Source organism: Pan paniscus, chromosome X, assembly GCF_029289425.2.
Source record: "Pan paniscus chromosome X, NHGRI_mPanPan1-v2.0_pri, whole genome shotgun sequence".
In the NCBI taxonomy this organism is placed as follows: domain Eukaryota; kingdom Metazoa; phylum Chordata; class Mammalia; order Primates; family Hominidae; genus Pan; species Pan paniscus.
The window spans coordinates 54,007,813-54,024,634 of NC_073272.2; the positions used below are offsets into that span (position 1 = coordinate 54,007,813).

General features: G+C 45.2%; 1 protein-coding gene across 1 annotated transcript; it reads left to right on the forward strand.

Moving 5' to 3' along the window:
• The first annotated feature begins 1,299 nt into the window (after positions 1-1,299).
• On the forward strand, positions 1,300-12,587 carry LOC100980673 (putative protein SSX8). The gene is given in 7 exon segments (XM_057301066.1): positions 1,300-4,781; positions 5,218-5,332; positions 6,003-6,098; positions 7,948-7,997; positions 9,972-10,061; positions 10,063-10,108; positions 12,487-12,587. Coding segments are annotated over 7 exon segments (567 nt in total). The 5' UTR covers positions 1,300-4,712.
• Positions 12,588-16,822: the final 4,235 nt, after the last annotated feature.

The window sequence follows — 16,822 nt, forward strand, 5'->3', positions numbered from 1 at the left end:
GTTAGGAAGTGATTAATGCCATTATCATAAGAGTGGATTAGTTATCACGAGACTGGGTTTGTTATAAAAGGGAGCTTAGCCACATTTTCTCTGTCTGTCTCCTGCACTTGCTTTTGCCTTTCATCCTTCCATCATGACACAACCCTCACCAGATGCCAGCGCCATGTTCTTGGACTCCTAGCCTCTAGAACTGTATACGTAATAAACTTCTATCCTTTATAAATTACCCAGTTTGTGGTATTCCATTATAGCAACAGAAAACAAACGAAGGCAATGACCATGGAGATAGAGATTAGAGTGATGCAGCCATGTATTAGTCCGTTCTCACACTGTTATAAAGAACTGCCCGAGACTGGGTAATTTATAAAGGAAAGAGATTTAACTGACTCACAGTTCCGCATGGCTGGGGAGGCCTCAGGAAACAATCATGGCCAAAGGTGAAGAGGAAGCAAAGACTTTCCTCACATGGTAGCAGGAGACAGAAGTGCAAGCAGGGGAAATGCCAGATGCTTATAAAACCATCAGACCTCATGAGAACTCACTGTCACAAAAACAGCATGGGGAAAACCACCCCCGCGGGGATTTGTAATCTGTGGGGATTACAATTGGAGATGAGATTTGGGTGGGGACACAGAGCCAACCCATGTCAAGCCACAAGCCAAGAAATGCTGGCAATCACCGGAAGATGGAAGAGGCAAGGAACAGATTCTCTCCTAGAGCCTCTGGAGGACTACAGCCCCGCTGACAACTTGATTTCAACTCAGTGAAACTGATTTCAGATTTCTGGGCTCCAGAATTGTGAGAGAATAAATTGATGTTGTTTATGCCACAAAGTTTGTGGTAATTTGTTACAGCAGCCAGAGGGAATTTGGGGTGATTGTAAGGAGTTATGTAAATTATGTTAAAGAACCATTGCAGTTGTAAGATGCATTCATTCATTCAACAAACAGTCGAGGCAATATAGAAGAGTAATTAAAAGCACTGACTTTGAGGCCGGGTGTGGGGTGGTTCACTCCTGTAATCCCAATGTTTTGGGAAGCCAAGGCAGGAGGATTGCTTGAGGCCAGCAGTTCCTTCCAGATCAGCGGGGGCAACATAGCAAGACCCCGTCTCTAAAAAATATTATCTTAATTAAAAATAAATAAATACATAAATAAAAGCACAGACTTTGGACTCAATTCATCTTGGGGGTGAATCCCAGCTCTGTCACCCACTGACTATGTGAACTTGAGCACACTGCTTAATTCTCTGAGCCTCAGTCTCAACATCTGCACACTGGGGATGATAATAGTATTTAACTCAAGAGAAGATTGTGAAAATTAATGGGAAGATGCACATAAAGGGCTTTGTGCTGGGCTCAAGGGCCATTGCCCTGTCCCTGCCCTAACAGAGCTTGCTGTCATCCTGGGAGGATCTTAGAGAGATCAGGGCTGTAGATGGAAAGCCCAGAGAAGAAAGGGGACTTGTTGGAGGTACTAGGGATGGGGGTAGGGGAAACTTCTTAGACAAATTGACTTATGAGCTCCCTGATGAACACAGTGGGCCTTAATTACATACTCTTTTTAAAACTATTATTATAAATATTTTTAATATCAATGGGTAAAATATATTTCTGCTTCTTTGGTCTTTTAGAAAAAAACATACATAGAAGTGTAGAAGTGGTTTTTTTTTTTGTTTAAATTTCTTTTTTAAAAATTTTTTTATAGAGACGGGGGTCTCACTATGTATCCCAGATTGTTCTGGAACTCCTGGCCTCAAGTGATCCTTCCACCTCCTGCCTCAGCCTCTCAAAAAGTGTTGGGATTACAGGCATGAGCCACTGGGACTGGCTCACTGAAATTTTTCTTTCTTTCTCTCTCTCTCTCTCTCTCTCTCTTTTTAAAGACAAGATCTCTCTCTGTGGCCCAGGTAGGCAGCAGTAGCCAGATCATGGCTCACTGCAACCTCGTACTCCTGGGCTTAAGCTATCCTCCTACCTCAGCCTCCTGAGTAACGGACTACAGGCACACCACCCCACCTCGCTAATTTTATTTATTTTATTTTTTTGTAGAGAAAAGAGACAGGGTATTGCTGTGTTGCCCAGGCTGGGGTGCAGTGGCATGATCGTGGCTCACTGCAACCTCTGCATCCCAGGTTCAAGAGATCCTCCAGCTGTGGCCTCCCAAAGTGCTGGGATTACAAGCGTGAGCCACCGCTCAGGCCCAAATTTCTTACGTCACTACAGAGTTCCTAGGAAAAATTCCATACCTGAAAAAGTTAGGAACTGACAGGAAGGATTTGAGATGATGACCTGCTTCATATACACTCCTTATTAAAACTGAACAACAATCCACCACTGGGGGGGTAAGGGAGATAGGAAAAATGAAAAGAGAAAATCAGCACATGCATACTCTGATTTTGGAAGAATCCAAAGAGAAAATCAGAGCATGCGTACTCTGAACTTGGAGTAGCCAATCCCAGGGGATGCTTTAGGCGGGAAAATCAGAGTCTCTGCCTCCATTTTGAGAAGGTTCTGTCCCTGGAGCCTGGACTGATAGACCCCACATCAGCTTGGCTTTTCCCACCTACTGTTCTGACTTCTGATTGGCCAGATGGTGAACTCACTAACTGCCCTGATTGGTCCATCATCCTGGGGCAGTGACATTGCAGGATATTTTCTCCTCCTCCAGCCACACTTTGTCACCAAATGCTGCCAACTCGCCACCACTGCTGCCGACCTCGCCACCACTGCTTTGTCTCTGAAGTAGGTTCTCTTCAAGGGACACCCTAGATGGGCTAATCGGGGCAGATAGAAAAGGAGGAAGCTTCTGTAGGGCCGTCAAGTGCTTTGTCACCAAATGCTGCCAACTCACCACCACTGCTGCCGACCTCGCAACCACTGCTTTGTCTCTGAAGTAGGTTCTCTTCAAGGGACACCCTAGATGGGCTAATCGGGGCAGATAGAAAAGGAGGAAGCTTCTGTAGGGCCGTCAAGTGCTTGGGGTTCCGAAAATCTTGAGGACTGAAAGACAACTAATGCCTTTCAGGATGATCATCATGGAGGATTCTCCCGCCTCGGCCTTGGGTGTACAGGCCTGTATCATCCCACCCCTGGTATTTTTTTGTGGGGGGGTATTTTAGTAGAGACAGGGATTCGTTATGTTGGCCAGGCTGGCCTCAACCGCCTGGGCTCAAGCAATCCTCCCACCTTGGCCTTGGGACTGCAGGGACGCACCACCCCACCCTCACTAGTATTTTTTATTTATTTATTTATTTTAGTACAGATGGTTTCACTATGTTGGCCAGGCTGACCTCGACCGCCTGGGCTTAAGCAATCCTTCTGCCTCGGCCCCAGGACTACAGAAGTGCACCATCCTGCCCACGCTTTTTTTTTTTTTTTTTTTTTTTTAGTAGAAACCGGGTTTCACTATGTTGGCCAGGCTGGCCTCAACCTCCTGGGCTCAAGCGATCCTCGCACATTGGCCTCAGGACTACAGATGTGTGCCATTCTGCCCCTGCTAGTTTTGTTGTTGTTCTTTTTACTAGAGACAGGGTTTCGCTATGTTGGCCGGACTGGGCTTGACCTCCTCAGCTCAAGTGATCCTCGCACCTCAGCCTCGGAACTACAGGCAAGAACCACCTCGCTGATGTTATTTTTTTGTTGTTATTATTAGTAGTAGAAATGGGATTTTGCTATGTTGACCAGGCTGGCCTCGACCTTCTGGGCTCAAGAGATCCTCTTGCCTCAGCCTCCGGACTACAGGCGAGCACCACCCCGCCCCCACTAATACTTTTTATTTTATTTTATTTTATTTTTTTTAGTAGAGGGTTTCGCTAGGTTGGCTAGGCTGGTACCGACCTCGTGGGCTCAAGCAATCCGCCCCCCTTGACCAAAGTGCTGAGATGCTACAGGCCTGTGCCACTGCCCCCAGCTAAATTTTTGTGATTTTTTTTTTTTTTTTTTTTTTTTTTTGTAGAAATGAGGGGTTTGCTATGTTTCCCAGGCTGGTCTCATCCTCCTGGGCTCAAGAGATCTGCATGCCTCGGCCTCCCAAAATGCTGGGATTACAGGCATGAGCCACTGTGCCTAGCTGATTGCTGCAAATTGAAACACCCCACATTTTCTGTAAGTGATGGCAGGCTCATCTAGTCTCAGAGATTCTAGCTGTCTTCCTTCTAATAATTTACAAATCACCGAGTAATAGCCTCTAAATCTGTTCATATTAGTGAAGGTCATTTCTCTTCAACAGAACAGAACCCCTCAACCCTCTGCCTGATCAGATCCATCACCAGAGAGACCAGGTTATGTCTGGGACTCACTTCCCTCCCTTTATTTATTGAGTGGGGGTGTCAGAATGCCCCCACTGAATAAAGTTACACAGTCACGTCCCTGCCTCCCCAACAAGGGTCTGTACATCTTTCAGGGTAAGCCTAGCCCCAGGGAAGCTACTAACAACATTAGCCAAACGCCTCCCAAAGACTCAAGGCTGCTAGGAAACCTGTCATCCCCAAGCAATACTTCTCCCAGAGACTCCAGGCTCCCTGTTTTCGTCTGACTTCTCCCCATGTCCTTACTCAGGGACAGATAAGCCCCGAATGCAGACATGCAACCCCTAATTCCAAGTGACTGAGTGTGGCCGGCCTTCACTGATTTCTGCCTCCACAGGACCAAAGGTCCTGTGGCTAGAAAGTCTCAGGCTGTTTCTCTTGCAGGTCAGACTGCTCCTGGTGCCATGAACGGAGACGACGCCTTTGCAAAGAGACTCAGGGATGATGCTAAAACATCAGAGAAGAGAAGCAAGGTAAGGTGACCTGGAGGGGGCATAGCAGTGGTCCAGGGGACAGAGTAGGGTGACCAGGTTTCTGAGGAGGGGAGGACAGAGGTACTGGGGACAAGGAGCAGGGTCTCAGGGGAGATCTGGACCCTTGGGAGCTTCCCACCTGCACTCTGTCATCACCTAGCATCCCTGGAGACAAGTCTGTGACCTTGCACTACATTTGGTAACTCTCAGTCCATTCTGGAAGGTGGGAAGAGAGCCAGACAGCAGCATTAAAGCCCTAATGTGTGCCACGGGAGAAGCTAGGGTAGGTCCCCCATGGTCTCTCAGTTAGCTATGGCATCAACCAGGACGGATTATCATCCTCACTTCCCAGATCCAGCACACAGGAAGTGGCTCCAGCTGAATGGCAGACATACCTAGCTGAGTCACTGCCAAAATTTCTTTTTTTTTTTTTTAGGCCTTCGATGATATTGCCACATACTTCTCTAAGAAAGAGTGGGAAAAGATGAAATACTCGGAGAAAATCAGCTATGTGTATATGAAGAGAAACTATGAGGCCATGACTAAACTAGGTAACAGAAAGTTCTAGGAACAGACAAGTCTGGGGATACATGAGCATCCCTTTTCCTGCTATGGCTACTTCTTAGGCTGCAGAAAGTACCCCACATTTTCCTTTTGTGCGGGGAAAAATCACAAGGCAGCTTCTGGGTGTTCTGCTCTTCTGTATCCTGTCAGAGCTGAGGGCAGGGACTGGCCATAGTGGAGCTTGTACCTGGACCCTGCACTTTTCTCTCCCTTAGGCGTCTGTTCTGATGAGCCCAACGGTCTCTGTGGCATTGCAGCACACCTCCCACCCTACCTTCCTTCTCTCGGCTTGTCTTTTTCTCTCTCTCTCCCTTTTTTTTTTTTTTTTTTTGAGTCAGAGTCTCACTCTGTCACCTAGGCTAGAGTGTAGTAGTGCAATCATAGCTCAATGCAGCCTCGAACTCCTGGGCTCAAGCAATCCTTCTGCCCAGCCAATGGAATAGCTGAGGCTACAGGCACATGCCACCATGCCCAACTAATTTTATTTTATATTTTGTAGATATGAGGGTCTCTCTATGTTACACAGTCTCATCTTGAACTCCTGGCCTCAAACAATCCTCCTGCCTCAGGCTCCCAAAGTGCTGGTACGACAGACATGAGCCACCGTGCCAGGCCTAAGTTTGTCCCTTAAGGAATAAACATTTTGCTTCTTTCTAGGTTTCAATGTCACCCTCCCACCTTTCATGTGTAATAAACAGGCCACAGACTTCCAGGGGAATGATTTTGATAATGACCGTAACCGCAGGATTCAGGGTGAGTAGATGGGAAGTGGCTAGAAAGGTCTCCTGAAGCCCAGTTGCTTTTCAGCTCAGCTACCTGGGAAAGATCCTCTGGCATTTGTTCCCTCATACACATCAGGGTTGAGTGAAAAAAAAAATTGCATACAGAAAGTTAACTACAGAGGCTATTCATAAAATTCTAAAACATGCAAAACAGTAATATGTATTTTCATGGATAATAAGTAAATGGTAAATGCATAAAAACATAAATGCGAATAAAAAGGCATCAAATTGAGGAGACTGGCTGTAAATGGAGAAGGGGCGGGGGCAGGGATTGGTGAGTGCTGCACAGACAGCTTCAGTCATGACTTGTTGATAGTGTGTTTTGTTTTGTTTTTGTTTTTGTTTTTGTTTTTGTTTTGAACTGGAGATTTGCTCTTGTCGCCCAGGCTGGAGTGCAATGGCACAGTCTCAGCCCACTACAACCTCTGCCTCCCGGGTTCAAGGGATTCTCCTGCCTCAGCCTCCTGAGTAGCTGGGATTACAGGCACCCACCACCATGTACACCTAATTTTTGTATTTTTAGTAGAGACGGGGTTTCACCATGTTGGCCAGGCTGGTCTCAAACTCCTGACCTCAGGTGATCCACCCGCCTCAGCCTCCAAAGTGCTGGGATTACAGGTGTAAGCTACTGCACCCAGGCCGTTTCTAGTGTTTCTAACATTCTGAATAAACAAATCAGACCTAACATAGTCATGGGGTAATCTTGAGATGCGACTGAATTTAATATTATTCCCCATACTTTTCTGTGTGTTTGAAATATTCCTTTTTTAAACGACATGTTGTTCTTGCCACACACTGTTAATGAATGAAAGGACAGTTAAGACAATTTTAAAAGTGAAAAAAAAGAAAATGTTAAAAGTGTAGATCCGCCAAAAACTTCCGGAGATTGTTTCATTAACAGCATGTAGATATTGGATAAATATCTTAAGAGAGAGGGTGATGAACACATTAGGTAATAAAGATCGCTGTTTCTCTGTACTTTATTAAAACCAAATAGTCTTCTCATTCCCAAACAACCCCAATTCTCCATGATGAGCTTGGAAGTGAGTTTGAAAGAGTGCTCCCTCATCTAACACACAGAGAGCTTTCCCAATTGTCAGTGAGCAGAGATAACATAGGATGAAAAAAAGACAGGTTCTTCGGTAGAGATCTTTGTGCATTTCAGGAATATAAAGGGGACATATGTGTTTACCTGCTCTTCTGCTCTGACAATACAATCATAAGACAAGGTCGGAGTGTCTAAACTGTCTTCAATATACCTATTACTCCCCAACTAAACAGGCCAGAATCAACCATCTCCCGCAATCACTATAAGAGACCTGAAAAGCCAGTGCTTGAGTGTCTGTCAAGTTTTGACATTAAAGGAGTGTCTTTATACTGAAAATATTTCAGAGCCACTGGACTAAATTATCCATGGTTCATCACACATTTAACAGCTTAATTCACATACCATAAGATCCACCCATTTGAAGTGTACAGTGATTTTTAGTTGTTCACATCTTGAGTGGATACAGTTCAGATTCCCAACCAATGAATTTAATTATTTGGGAAAAAGTAAAAGATATGTAATGGAATAAGATGAGACTGTGATGGGATTTAACCCCCATTTGACAAACCATGAGATGTAAAATTCTGAATTGATGCCACAGATAAATGCACCAACCATTACTAAACATAATTCAGAAGCAAATCTCAAATAACTCCTCAACAATGAGTGGACTCATAACCCTTTGCTGCAGAATGCCCTCATGCGACAGAAGTCTCTCTAGAGTTTGGAAATCTTTACCAACAAAGAAAAATTCTGATGTATTCTCTTCCAGTTGAACGTCCTCAGATGACTTTTGGCAGGCTCCAGAGAATCATCCCGAAGGTGGGTATCTCTCAAATCTAAAGGACCAGAGAACCTTTTTCCCTTCATGGATGTGAACACTGATAAGAGTGGGAGAATATCAAAAATGCCCTCATTGCCTCTTTCTCCCCATGTCTATCACAACAACTTATGTAGCACCGACGGCTTGATAATACTAACAGTTGTGATCCTTAATACTTCTTTTGTTTTCATAGTGATGCCAGATACTATTTTAAGGAGTTCACATGGATTAATTAATTTAATCCATAAGAAGACCTCTATGATGTTGTTTCTTTTATTATCTCCAAATAGTAATGAGTCACACACTTCGGTTGTCATCCATATAAAAGCCATGTGACTTGGCACAAATCTTCTAAGTTATTGGAGCTCCAGATTCCTAGTCCATGAAGTGGAAGTAAAGAATAATAGTTCATGTTATAGACCATAATTATCAGCAATATAACAATAAAATGAGGCTATCATGGTACAGAGATGTTACAGAATTTTCCTGGGGCGCAGTGGCAGTGGTAGTCTAATCCAGAGCTTCAAGCCATTTAAAGCTCATTCACGTTTGTATTTGTTTATGAAGTTCAGATGTTGCTCACTAGAGCTTCACCCCATAGGGCCTGCTGGTGCTTCCATTGAGACACCCACTCTCTCAACAGGAAGGACCAGCTGGCCTCTCTTCTGTTACCAGGGCCACTCCCATGGCTTAGGAATCGCTTTGACTGTTGGCCCCTCCTTGAGCTCCTTAAGGGCTTTGTCTGCACCTGGGGCATCCGAGAAGCCCCAGTCCCAGCCCAGGGGATCCCTCAGAGGCCCCTGAATGAGTGATTCCGGAAGTGCAGATTCAGCTCTGGTTTAGAAGGTAAAGGGATCTGGGAGTTGGTTTGCCAGTATGGAGAACGAATTCAAAGAAGGATCCAGAAAGGTATTCATTGTTATTATTATTACATTTGAACAACGTTTACAAGCTCAGAGAGGACTTTCCCTTAGTCTATTTTACATGTATTATTCACTATTTCATAAGTGAGGAAGTTGAGTAAAAAGAAGTTTAAGGGCCGGGCGCGGTGGCTCATGACTGTAATCCCAGCAATTTAGGAGGTCAAGGCGGGCAGATTACGAGGTCAAGAGATCGAGACCGTCTTGGGCAACATGGTGAAACCTCGTCTCTACTAAAAATACAAAATTTAGTGGGGCCTGGTAGCGCCTGCCTGTAGTCCCAGCTACTTGGGAGGCTGAGGCAGGGGAATCACTTGAACCGGGGAGGAGGGGAGGAGGAGATTGCAGTGAGCCGATATCGCGCCACTGCACTCTAGCCTGGTGACAGAGCGAGACTTTGTCAAAAAAAAAAAAAAAGTAGCTTAATATTGTTGGTCAATGACACATCCCAATGCAACCAGAATTGGTATGGGCACCACCTCACTGAATTCCACATTCAATGTTGGTGCCTCAGTAGGGTGGTATGCCATATCTGTTACTGCTTTCTTTGCTGCCTAGATAAATTTCAGCAAACCATTTCTTTCCCTCTCCCTTCCCTGTATTCATCTCCCCACACCATCTTTCCCAGCAGTGTTTTGTCCCCTCTCTACGTTTTTATATTTACTCTCTGAGCAGCTGTCTACAAGCTTATATGGGATCCCTTGTATTTTATAGAAGTTCTTCCTTTTTTAGACGTTGTGAATTCTTAGAATGCTATTTTTCTCCAAATCTTCTGTGTACCACACTCTCAATCACATGGAGATTTCTGCTGTTTGCACGAATGTCAGTCTTAAAAAAGTGTGAAGATAAGCATTCTAACCCTGGAAACCCCATTCATTTAGGCCATTCCTTTTGCTTCTAATCTCCCAGGTTTCTCTTATTTAGGCAAGTGTAACTCTCCCAGCATTGTTGAGAACATTGATTAAGGTAATGCATGTGAAGATGCTTTGTAAGCTCTAAAGCACTATAGAAATGTCACTGATTCTGTTTATCTGTGACCTTCACATTATAAAGATCATGCCCAAGAAGCCAGCAGAGGAAGGAAATGATTCGAAGGGAGTGTCAGAAGCATCTGGCCCACAGAACGATGGGAAACAGCTGCGCCCCCCCGGGAAAAGCAAATACTTCTGAGAAGATTAATAAGAGATCTGGTAAGAGGAATCAATTTGGGAACAACTCCTCTGGCTTTTCTGGCTATGTTCAGGTGTGTGGACTGGGTGTGTGGCATGGATCCCAGACAAGTCTGGGTCCAGGCTGGGCTGAGGAGCTCACCCAGCTGCAGATGAGATGTTAGACATGACTTCCGGAGACACAGACTGGAGTTGTCACCCATATAAAAAACCACGTGACTTGGGGCAAGTCTTTCAAATTTTCTCAGCTCCAGACTCCTAGTCCATAAGATGGAAATAAAGAATCATAGTTCATAAATTGTTTGGAGACATTAAATTTAATCTAGAAGGCCTGATGACATGAAAGGTGCTCAAGCGATTCTATCAGTGATAACCTGGGATCATATCTTACTCGGCTCAATGCCTGATACCCAATGCAGGTGTACTTCAGAGATATTGCAGATTCGGTTCCAGACCACTGCAATAAAGTGAGTCACACACATTGTTTTTCGATTGTTTTGCAGTGCATAAAAACATTATGTTTACACTATAGTGTACTAAGTGTGCAATAGCATTATGTCTAAAAATGTACATACCTTAATTTTAAAATAATTCATTGTTAAAAAATGCTAACAATCTTCTGAGCCTTCAGTGAGTCACACTCTTCTTGTTGGTGTGGGGTCTTGCCTCAGTGTTGATGGCTGCTGGCTGATCAAGGTGGTGGTTGCTGAAGGGTGGAGTGGCTGTGGCAGTTCCTTAAAAGAACACAACAGTGAAATTTGCCACATGGATTAGCTCTCCCTTTCATGAAAGATTTCTCTGTAGTATGTGATGCTATTCGATAGCATTTAGCCACTTTAGAACTTCTTTCAAAGTTGAAGTGAATCCTCTCCAGCTGTGAAAGTTTTAGATGGCATCTACTTCCAATAAAAGGCTATTTTATCTTTATTGAAAATCTGTTGTTTAGTGTAGCCACCTTCATCAGTGATCTTAGCTAGATCTTCTGGATAACTTGCTGCAGCTTCTCCAACAGGGTTTGCTGCTACACCTTGCACTTTTATGTTATGAAGATGACTTCCTTCCTTAAACCTCATGAACCAACCTCTGCTAGCTTCACACGTTTCTTCTGCAGGTTCCTCACCTCTCTCAGTTTTCATGGACTTGAAGAGAGTTCGGGTCTTGCTCTGAATTAGACTTTGGCTTAAAGGAATGTTGTGGCTGGTTTCATGTTCTATCCTGATCACTCAAACTTTCTCTATTTCAACAGTAAGGCTGTTTTGCTTTCTTATTCGTGTGTTCACTGGGTATTAGTATTATTATTTCCTTCAAGAACTTTTCCTTTGTATTATATACTATTCTTTCCTTCAAGAACTTTTCTTTGCATGCACAGCTTGGCTATTTGGTGCAAGAGGCCTAGCTTTCAGCCTATCTTGGCTTTCAGCGTGCCCTCCTCACTAAGCTTAGCCATTTCTAGATTCTGATTTAGTGTGAGAGAATGCAACTCTTCCTTTCATTTGAACTGTTAGCGGCCATTGTAGGATTGTTAATTGTCCTAATTTCAGTATTGCTGTGTCTCAGGGAATAGGTAGGCCCAAGAAAAGGAAAAGAGTCGGGGAAGCGCTCATCAGTGGAGCAGTCAGAACACACACAACATTGATCAATTACGTTCGTCATCTTCTCTGGGTGGAGTTCCTGTTACCCCCAAAACATTTACACACAACAGGGTGACTATAGTCAATAATAACTTAGTCATACATTTAAAAATAACTAAAAGAGTGTAACTGGATTGTTTGTAACACAAGGATAAATGCTTGACGGGATGGATACCCTATTTTCCATGATGTGATTATTACGCATTGCATACATGTATCAAAACATCTCACATACCCCATAAGTATGTACACCTACTGTATATCCACAAAATAAAAAAAATTATTTTAAAGACTAAAAAACAACAAAAACAATTGCAATAATAACATCAAAGCTCACTGATCACAGATCACCATAACAGATATAATAATAACAGAAAAGTGTAACATTGGTGAGAATTCCCCTCAAAAAATTACAGTATCTGCAAAGCACTATAAAAATGAGGTTCCATAAAACAAGGTATGCTTCTGTGCCCTTAACAAATATGTGCAGCATGAAAGGAGGTATGGGTGAATGTTCCTGTAAATGAAGACGTTGGGAATCTAAACCTGACAACGGAAGGAGCCAGAAGTTAAAACTTTAATTGGTATTTGTCGTGTATTGGTGTGGATCTAAGGCCTCAGCCTGTCTAAGCCAGAGAATGTGAAAAACTGGATAAAGAAGGCCCATGGGCACTTGGGAGGGGGGAGGCATCTCCTTTTTTTGAGAAAACAGAGCCTAACATTCTTCAACCTACCCAGCCCTCATCTTCCAACTCTTCTTCATCATAGGACCCAAAAGGGGAAGACATGCCTGGACCCACAGACTGCGTGAGAGAAAGCAGCTGGTGATTTATGAAGAGATCAGCGACCCTGAGGAAGATGATGAGTAACTCTGTAAGTGAACCTTTGGCTCATCCCCCACATCCCTGCAGATGTGCTATTCTGTTATGGTACTGGTATCCCATCTTGTCATTTGTTTCCCAAATCATTCCTTTCTCATAATTTTCTAGTATACAGCATTGAGGCTGAATGATGAGATTTCCCATGCTCTTTCTACTCCCTGCCCTGTATATCCAGGGATCCTCCCTACCCAGGATGCTGTGGCTTCCCAAACCCCAGGTCAGCCCTGATATGTGGCCACACCTTCCTCTAGCCTAGGAATGGATAACCCAGGCGAGGAAGTCACTGTGGCATGAGCAGATGGTTCACTTCGAGGAACCATGGAAGGCGTGTCCAGGTCCTGAGGTAGGACAGAATCAGAGTGTGCAGGGTCTGCAGGTCTGGAGGAGTTGAGATTGAGTTATTGGGCAGTGGGAACTCTCTGTCACTTACTTTCCTTCTCTCTTCTCGCCTCAGCCTGGGGGATATGACACATGCCCATGATGAGAAGCAGAACGTGGTGACCTTTCACGAACATGGGCATGGCTGCGGACCCTCGTCATCAGGTGCATAGCAAGTGAAAGCAAGTGTTCACAACAGTGAAAAGTTGAGCGTCATTTTTCTTAGTGTGCCAAGAGTTCGATGTTAGTGTTTCCATTGTATTTTCTTACACGGTGCCATTCTGTTAGATACTATCCTTTTCAATGATGAGCAAGACATACTTAACGCATATTTCGGTTTGTGTATCCATGCACCTACGTCAGAAAACAAGTATTGTCATGTATTCTCTGCATAGAACAGCACTATCCTCATCTCTCCCCAGATGTGACTACTGAGGGCAGTTCTGAGTGTTTAATTTCAGACTTCTTCCTCTGCATTTACACACCACACAACACACACACACACACACACACACACACACCAAGTACCATTATAAGCATCTCCCATCTGCTTTTCCCATTGCCGTGCATCCTGGTCAAGCCCCCCTCACTCTGTTTCCTGTTCAGCATGTACTCCCCTCATCCGATTCCCCTCTATCAGTCACTGACAGTTAATAAACCTTTGCAAACGTTCCCCAGTTGTTTGTTCCTCTCATTATTACACACACAGTTCTGTGCACATGTGTGAATATTTCTTTAGAAAGATTCTTAGAAGTGGAATTGATGTGTCAAAGGAGTCATTTATTCAACAAAACCCTAATGAGTGTGTCCTCGTGCTGAGCGCTATTCTAGGTGCTGGAGAGACATCAGGAAACAGGGCAGACAGATGTTCCTGACCACCATTCTAGAGGAGGATGTTTCCAGTTGTTCGTTTTCTTGATTTGTTTGTTTCTTCTAGAGATGGGGTCTTGCTCTGTCCAGGCTGGAGTGCAGTGGCATGATTATAGCTCAATGCAGCCTTGAACACCTGGGCTCAAGCAATCCTCCCACCTTGGCCTCCTGAAGTACTAGGATTACAGGCATGAGCCACCGTGCCTGGCCTCCAGTTTTTATTTTGATAGAGACTATACACTTGAGTCCTGGAGCAGGATTCTGTAGCAGGTGGTTGGGCAATTTGGCCTTCGCTCTCTGAACAATTTTCGGGTTCTAGGGCTGTGATGGTCCATTTGGGAGTATGTGGGAGGAGACACAGATGAAATCATCATCTGGGGAACGTGGAGGAATGAGGAAGATGCATGCACTGTGGACCCTGTGATGGCCAGGGAATAGAAGAGTCCACTTAGTCTCCATGCAGGGGATCAGCAGTGGGAAAGTCCCCTGGACAGAAGCATGAGACTGCCCATCAAGGGTCTCACCAACCAAGGTCCTGGGGGCTGGGGTGGAGATGATGATTTGGGAATGGGACAGTTCTTTCTCACAGGTACCATTGCAAGGTGCAGAGGGGAAACAGTTGTGGGGAAGGGAAGGGAAGAGGGGAGTCTATTTTAGAACGAACCATTGTGTGTCAATGGAGACATTAAGGTTCCATTTACACACAGCGGACTTGAAACACCAGCCCCAGGTGGAGGCAGGATTGGAGCTGTTTTGACCGTCGGTAACCCATCACCTTGGCCTCCTGGTTCTCCCCAGCCTTAGAAGGAGGACACTATCATCATTATGCCTTTGTAATAGATGAGAGACGGAGTCCCAGAGAGATGGTAGGTGTCTTGTCACGGGTCCTACAGCTGGCAGGTGCAGGAGGGGCTGAGTTTGGAGTTCGCTGACTCTAGAAACATTAAGGAGGACAAGCGTGTGTGGTGGAGGGAGGGAGAAGTGAACAAGCCCCGGGTTCTGTCCCCAGTCACAAGGTAGATATTGTGGGTTCATTTACCCAAGACAAGGAGCCCTAGGAGAGAGAGAGTGCGGGGAGGGAGAGGCAATCGTGGATATAGTGGGGACAGTGGGAGACAGAGATATTCAGGGTGGGCAGAAGAGGGGCAGGCAAAGAAGCAGGGGATACCCAAGACCAAGTGTGGGCTGTCACAGCCACCAGAGGGAGAGGATGCCAGGAAGGAGGTTGTGGGGCTCCAGGAGCAACAGAGGTTCCCCAGATCTGTGAGCATGCCCTGCCTGGCACTGCAGGAAGAGGTGGCTGCCACCCAGGTCAGTGTGGACGTGCCTCTACCTGTGTCTCAGAGGAAACAAATTCTGTTTTATCCCAATATCATTCTGTATTACACAAATGTAACATTCAGCTACTAGATATTGGGTGCCTTATCCTCCATGCAAATAGAGGAGAGGATACCCTAAAGGAGATACTGAAGGATTTGATTTTTCTTTCTCCCTGGGAAGATGGGATCCATAAGTGGGGTCCCCCAGCCCACAAGACAGGTGCAAGGAAGGGTGGCTGGAAGATTGTGAGTCATGACAGGGAACATTTTTCCTTAGGTTCCATGGGTATATAAAGCTCCCGACTATCTGTCTATCATGAATGGATAAAGAGTGAACATGGTCCCCTCTCCACAAATGTGTTTCTCTCCTTCATTATTACAGTGAAGGTCTGAAGTTCCGTCAAGTTCTGATACATTACTTTTTTTTTTTTTTGAGACAGAGTCTCACTCTGTCGTCCAGGCTGGAGTGCAGTGGCGAGATATCGGCTCACTGCAACCTCTGCCTGCCAGGTTCAAGCGATTCTCCTGCCTCAGTCTCCAGAGTCGCTGGGAACACAGGCGCGTGCCACCATTCCCAGCTAATTTTTTGTATTTTTAGTAGAAACAGGCTTTCACTGTGTCAGCCAGGTTGATCTTCTGACCTCGTGATGTGATGGCCTCAGCATCCCAAAGTGCTGGGATTACATGCGTGAGGTACCGCGCCCAGTGATGCATTACTTTTTTTTTTTTTTTGAGACAGAATCGCAGTCTGTCGCTGAGGCTGGAGTGCAGTGATGCAAGTACGGCTCACTGCAGCCTCAATCTCCCAGGCTCAAGGGATTCTCCCACTTCAGCTTACGAACTACCTGGGACTACAGGCACACACCACCACACCCAGCTAATTTTTGTATTTTCTGTAGAGACAGGATCCCACTATGTTGCCCAGTCTGGTCTCAACTTCCTGGCCGCAGGCAATCCTCCTGCCTCAGCCTCCCAAAGTGCTGAGATGACAAGTGTGAGCCACCTCACCAGGCCTTCACTTTCTTCAATGAACAATTATCAGAGTTTCATCTTAGAGGCAAAAGTGGCTACTGCCAGCCAATCTGAGTGTGGTGTTGGAGGGGAATCTGGCTGATTCAGACGTTTCAAATGAACTTTTAAATTAACCTACCTGATGATTATCCTAAGGCCCTTTCTTGCTCCATGTTTTTTTGATTCTGGGTTTGGAGTTTTTCAGAAGCTTTCCTACAAAGAGCATCTCCTGGTCGGGCACAGTGACTCATGCTCTAGTGCCAGCACTTTGGGAGGCTGAGACAGGCAGATCACTTGAGATCAGGAGTTCGAGACCAGCCTGGCCTACATTGCAAAAACTCTGCCTCTACTAAAAATACAAAAATTAGCCGGCTGTGGTGGTGGGCACTGGTGACTTCCAGTTCTTGCGGGGGCTGAGGCACGAGAATCACTTGAACCCGGGAGACACACCATGCAGTGAGCCGAGATCACGCCACTGCACTCCAGCGTGGGCGACAGAGTAAGTCTCTGTCTCAAAAAACAAACAGCATCTCTCGCCTACACTCATTTGAGCTGTGGTCTTGTCTCCTCGGGTTTCTCTGTCAGTCTGATCCCATCTACTCTATCTACCAGGAATGCCTCAATATTTCTGGTGGACCACTGACA